The following is a 6,805-nucleotide window of genomic DNA, read 5'->3' as shown; positions in this document are numbered from 1 at the left end:
CACGTGGATTTACTACAAATGTATTCATACATTACATCAGTATGGATGCCCACATTGTTATCCCTTTATTGCAACTATTACATACGATCCAGGAAAACCCACATTTCGAGTCCCTGTGATTTAAGGTGAACAATGCCCTGTACCTGGGACATCTTAAGGATTTCAGGGGACCTGGGCCAAACTATTTAGGGGCCCCTGCTTGGAACAGCTTTGAATTTATGATCCCATTTTAGCTCTTTCGTACCTTCATTTGGCGAGGCCACTGACAGTGCACAGGCACACTGGTCCAAATTCTAAATGCGTTTGTGTATATAATATTCAGGGATAGTGATTTATAATACAGATGCAGCTCAATAATTTTAATTTCAAACAGACAAGGGGGACCCGAAATAATGGCCTAGGACCACGGGTGACAATTCTATTTCAAGGAACAAAGGTCCTAAGCAGATAATAATGTACACAAAATAATTAGAATATAACCAACGATGGGTTACTCTAACCATCCAGTGTCCAGCCGGACAATGGAGTTTTATTTTTACAATGGAGAAAATAAAGTCAGAAATACTTAGAACAGCATAAATAGTGAGGCACAAGCCTGTACCTTTAAAGAACCGGGAAGTGTGGGGGAATGGGGTAACAATACAGACAATGGAACCAAAACAGAAATACAGGTAAAGACTTTGAGCATTGGCCACCTGCATTCTGATGATCCCAGTTTACCATGAGCAAGGGATCGAAACGTCGACATTTCTAAATAGAACCACAAATGTCCATTGTGCTTAACTGTTGTGGTATCTATTTTTGGTAAAAACTTACTGTTATTTAAAACTGAATGCAGGTGGCCAATGCTCAAAGTCTTTGCCTGTATTTCTGTTTTGGTTTGATTGTCTGTATTGTTACCCCATTCCCCCACACTTCCCGGTTCTTTAAAGGTACAGCCTTGTGCCTCATTATTTATGCTGTTCTAAGTATTTCTGACTTTATTTTCTCCATTGTAAAAATAAAACTCCATTGTCCGGCTGGACACTGGATGGCTAGAGTAACCCATCGTTGGTTATATTCTAATTATTTTGTGTTTATTATTATTTGCTTAGGACCTTTGTTCCTTGAAATAGCTCAATAATGTTAATGCAGATAATTTCTGTGACCTCCTACCATTTTCTATATGTGAGGTCCTGTTCTGATTAGATGATCCATGGTGTTGAAAAACGTAAACATTTCTCTGCAAAATGTCTGTTAATAGACTCCCACACACCACCCACATTAAAAATAAATTAAAGGAAAACTGTACTTAAACAAATCTGTTTACGAATTAATCATGGTCATCAGGGCAAGACAGGGCTAGTTATATCAGGGTCCCCTTGAAAGACTGGGGCCCTGGCCTAGGGCTTACTTTGCCCATGCCTTAAAACATCTATGCTCGGTCCTCCTTCATATGCGCTCCTATACCATTATCCATTCCTTTTTGTATTTACGGCTTACTGGGGGCATCAGATGCAACATAAATATGTGATTTACTCCATATCAGATACAAATGTCAATATCTGGAGTCAATTCTGAGACTGTGCATATCTGATATTCATCCTTTATTTTTGTCGATTGCAAGCGAGTGTCTCTAGAAAAGGCTGTGCTTAACAAGAAAAGCTACTGCAAGTGCCACACTAACATCTCTCTCTTTCCCTGTATTTACTTCCTAAACAAACTGTACTAAACTCTTGAATTCCATTAGGCCTAACTTGTATGATTTGAGATTTTCTTTGCCATTGTGTTACATCTGATGCCTTTTTCCCTGGTATTGTTCTGTTTCATTACACATCTACAAAAGTAACAAAACATCTGAGAGGGAAAAATAAGTTGCCATCTGCTACTGGAGAATGTAGTTAAGGCTTTTCCACAACATGCCAGCGAGTCTGGGCCTTGGTTTAATTCTTTTTACTCCGTAAGCCTTTATTTAGCTAGTTCATTACTGTTTACTGTGAGAGACTGTGATCACCCAGTGTGTCTGGTGGACATTAGCCATTAATAGAAGTAGCTCATACATTTTAACCAACCTTTAACTGGTATGCCATCTTTACGTGGTAAGCCTGAATTTATTGATGGCATATATAGCAAAACATCAGCTGCAGTATAGAGCTGTAGATGAAAGTAAACCATGAATGGATTGACATTCATTCATGTGACTTGGTTTTACCTAGGAACAGATGTGGAAATGTGATGGGAGTGACTTCATGCCATGCAAGCCCGTGGGTAAAGAACGTGTATTTTGGTGGGCAAAATATTTCAGGGGACATGTTCTAGTAGAAGGCACTGGACTTCCAGCCAACCCCTGCTTTTAGCATAAGCTTGTTTAACTGTCTAGCTCTCATGCTGGGAGCAGAAGCCCTGATCTCACACCACCTTCTAGGGATTCTAACCTGTGTTTATGATACTATTGGGAAAGTGAAATATTTTCTGTCATTACTGTTGTTTTCATAGATCTATTCAATCCTTCTTTTTAGGATAAAGAGATTTATCTTCTAGATGATCCTCTGGCTGCAGTTGATGCTGATGTTGCCAGGCACCTGCTAGAGAAGTGCATTTTGGGAATTCTCAGAGATAAGACCAGAATCCTTTGCACTCACAGGACAGAATTCTTGAGCAAAGCAGACTTCTTGATTCTCATGGATGAAGGAAAAATAATTCAGACAGGTAAATGTTTCCTGCGACTTCAATTCTTCCAGTTCCTGTTCTAGAAGAAAGACTTGGCAGTGGACTTTATTTACATAGCATACGAGTGCCACTTTTAAAAAAAAAATTTTTTTAGAGTTTTATATTGCGCGAACTAGAACCAAGATATTGGGTATCAGAGCGCTTCACGTAGCACCTGTTTCGTTACAGAAGGACACATTAATTTTTGTTAGGCACGGGGAGATTAAGTGATTTGCCCAGAATCATAGGATGTTGAACGTTGTTGCTGAGACTCGAACCTAATTCCCCAGCTTCGAGGTTGACAGTTCTAGCCGTAAGGCTACATCCTCTAGCCACAGATAGTTTTGATATCACCACCATCAAAAGCCTCCCAGAAGACACATCTACCACCTCCCCCATGGCAACACTAGTGGCAGCAGGCAGCTTTCTGCTAGTACCAGGTGGTCTTTCTTATGCAGAGGGAAGCTGCAGGCTGACTGGGCTAGTTACTGTCCTGCTTCCAACACACGATAAATGCATCATAATTGTCCCATGTGGGACAACAGTACTAATGTGCCACAAGATGAATGTACTTCTATCGGTGCTGCCTAATCTGTCGAGGGGGATTAATTTGAAATGCATCTTTTCATTTCCAACAAAACAATGCAAAATCGATTATCCCTCAATTCAGTTTAAAAGTATTATGTTCACTGACCAACATTTAAACCAGCTATGGAAATGTATTTTGTGCTCCCTATAAAATCAGTGTGTTGCTGTTGTATCTAATGCTAGCTACAATATTATGCCTACTGCCTTTACTCCTAGAGAACACCCTAGACAGTATGCATTAAAGATTCTCTCATGCATTGCTATAGCAAGGCACTGCACACTGGCTTCTCTCACAGCATTGCCCACTTTCTCCTTAAACTGTTTTGCTTTGCAGCTTGATCACCGCCAGGCTAACTGTATTCTCCCACTTAATGGATTTTTTCTGGCTCCCTTTTCCAGCTTGTGTCAAGTTAAAATTACTCTGCATCATCTACAAGTCCATGCACAGCAGTAAGCAGGACTACTGACTAAGAAACCTTCTTTCCCTCTTTAGCTGCAGCATGACCCTGTTGGAACTGGAGATCCCCAATTGGGGACAGAAAAGTCAAGAAATATGATCTTTCTCTTCTCTTCTAATGTCCTCCAATTTGCTGAAAGATCACTCACTTCATCTGACATGTCTCCAGCACACCCTTTGGGTAGAACTTGAATCCCTACTTTACGCCCTTCGTTATGTCTCATCATTCATTTCCATTCTGCTTGGCAGTTGATCTGAATGTACTCATGTTTTTGCTTGTCCCTGTATAAGTGTAGAAAAAACAAAAGGAAAGAGATAAAGAAAGGGATTAAAGAGGCCCTTTAAAACAGAGTACTAGTATCAAAAATCACATATTTATTGTGTCATATATCAACAGTTCCTTAAAAGAATTAGTTAACGTACAAATGTGCTCAAGACAAGAAATGCTGGTATACAAAAAAGGGGGAACATACAAACCAGACAAGTGGCAGACCAAAACATTACATATCAGGATAAAGGAACAACATAAACATGAGTATTGTGTCCTTAATTCAAATTGAGCCACAAAGAAGCGTAGACAGCGTTTCGACCGATATATTATTATACGGTCATCTTCAGGACTTGGAATTATTCTTGAGCAATAATTATCTGTACAATAAGAGATAACAATTAGTTCCTTCTCTCAAATATACAATCATATCATGGTAGGCTTCTTCAAAAGAAAAGGGACTATATAGAAACCACGTGAAAGTTATAAAGGCGAGGAAAGTAACCCAATCACAAACACCGAGGTGACTAAAAAGGTCCTCAAACCAGAATAAATAAAAAAGGGAAGGCAACATCACCTTCGGCTTAAAACGGGGGAAGACCAATCTTTAATTAAGGTCATCCAAGGATACTTTTAGTAGCTAAAAAGACAGACAAAGCAAAGGTTACATCATAAACCATTGCAATGTGGGGGCTCTAAATAGATCCCCAAACTGTTCCACTTACCACATATAGCGGATACAGACACCCTTCATTTAACTGGCTTCACAGTGTCAAGGCAGTGGCCACAAAATGTCAACCAACTGCTCACCTCATTATTTGGTTATTGAAAAAGGAGGGAAAAGAAGAAGGTTCCATGTTGTCATTTACTGCATAAACCCAACCAAATTGACACTTTAGATATAAATCAAAAACTAATACTATCACTGTTAAGACATGTAGATACTGTGGGTTTCTCACTGAGATTCAAAAGAAGCGCTCAGTCATGGAACCCAAAGCCACCAAGTTTCTTCTCCCTGAACCTATTATTAGTTGTATTGATTGCTTGTCCCGGGTTCGGGGTTTTTGGACAGCCCCAGTGGTTGTTAATCATCCTGTATAAGTGTAAGCACCACTGATCTTCTGTAAACATTCTTCATGCTCATGCAATCAACTCGACTTGACATGTATTCATGCCATGTAGAGATTACTCTTCGGACCACCTGGGTAAGATTTGTACTACATAACTAGCTCCTCAAAATCAAAAAAGATTATAAAACAAAAGCTTGCAGTCCAGCCACAGTTCGCTAATCAATGTACTAACCTTACACCCAGTGTATTAACTAGTAATAATGGCATATTCGCCACTAGGCCTCGCTTCATACTTGACACTGAAACCATTCCTTTCCCTAAACTCTATAATGAAGCTGAGAAGGGCTATAATCCCAAATTAAACGTTAGTGTATATAATTATGTGGGCATGCAGCATCTGGGCACTGATGGAAATTGATTTTACCCTGCTTTTTTGTCCCTTTTTCTCCTTAAGGGACACCTACTGAAATTCTTCCGCTGGTGGAAGCCTCACTTAAGCACAGCAACAAGAGGAGAAGGAAGGTATCTGTGGGTAAGAAAATTAAAATGGTAGATCTTTCACAATATCATATTTGTGTATCAAGCTATTGCAGAATCAGGGTAGTAGAAGATGATGCAGGGTGACACTTGATTCATTCTCCTTACCACTTTATTTGTTGCTGTGTCACAGCTATGAAGAGCAGTCTTAGGGTACCTCCCATTTAGAAACACTTTCTCAGTTGTTCACCACCAGCCCTGCATGCTTACAACAACCTTATCTATTGTGGCCTCCATGTAAGCTTGCGAAATTGGGGCCTGTGGGCTACCACTTCCACCACTGACTCCTGACACCTAATAATCAGACTTCAATGAAAAAAGGTGTCAAGCGCAGGCATCCTATCAATATCACAAGGTCCTCCTCGACCTATCAGCGGCGTTCGACACAGTCTCCCACCGCACCCTAATACGCAGACTCTACGATGCAGGAATCCAGGACAAGGCCCTCGACTGGATCTGCTCCTTCCTCTCCAGCAGGACGCAGCGGGTCAGACTCCCCCCTTTCCTCTCGGACCCCACACCTATCACCTGCGGAGTCCCCCAGGGCTCCTCCCTCAGCCCGACGCTCTTCAACATCTACATGGCTCCACTTGCCCCCATCGTCAGAACCTACGGACTCAACATCGTGTCATATGCAGACGACACCCAGCTCATCCTCTCCCTATCCAACGAGCCCAACACCGCCAGACGCAACTTTCGAGAAGGCATGGAAGCCGTTGCCAAATGGATGAAAAACAGCTTCCTACAACTAAACACCAACAAAACAGAAGTACTCATCATGGGCCCAAACCCCGACGCCTGGAGTGACACCTGGTGGCCCACCGCCCTCGGAAACCCTCCAACCCCCACAGACCACGCACGCAACCTGGGAATCATCCTGGACTCCGAGCTCAAAATGGACCGCCAGATCAACTCTGTCTCATCCTCCTGCTTCCACACCCTCCGCCTCCTTCGTAAGACCTTCAAATGGATCCCCCTCGAACACCGAAAGACAGTCACTCACGCCCTGGTCACCAGCAGACTCGACTACGGCAACGCACTCTACGCCGGAATAAACAAAAACCTCATCTGCAAGCTACAGAACATCCAGAACGCCGCCGCAAGACTGGTCCTCAACCTGCCAAAACACTGCCACATCTCCCAGCACCTGCGCACACTCCACTGGCTCCCCGTCGAGGCGAGAATCACCTTTAAGAT

General features: G+C 42.0%; 1 protein-coding gene across 4 annotated transcripts in view; it reads left to right on the top strand.

The window, feature by feature from the left end:
- The window catches only part of LOC144762270 (ATP-binding cassette sub-family C member 10-like), a 1,124,497-nt gene that overhangs the window by 802,010 nt on the left and 315,682 nt on the right, over window positions 1–6,805 (top strand). For all 4 annotated transcript variants that reach the window (XM_078647414.1, XM_078647412.1, XM_078647413.1 and 1 more), the window contains 2 exons: window positions 2,499–2,688; window positions 5,526–5,603. In XM_078647414.1, the coding sequence (XP_078503540.1) occupies window positions 2,499–2,688; window positions 5,526–5,603 (268 nt within the window). The remainder of the gene's footprint in view (window positions 1–2,498; window positions 2,689–5,525; window positions 5,604–6,805) is intronic.

The sequence above is a fragment of the Lissotriton helveticus genome, chromosome 6 (assembly GCF_964261635.1).
Source record: "Lissotriton helveticus chromosome 6, aLisHel1.1, whole genome shotgun sequence".
NCBI lineage: Eukaryota > Metazoa > Chordata > Amphibia > Caudata > Salamandridae > Lissotriton > Lissotriton helveticus.
The sequence above is the reverse complement of the archived record's forward strand: the minus strand, read 5'-3'. Positions and strand labels throughout refer to the sequence as shown.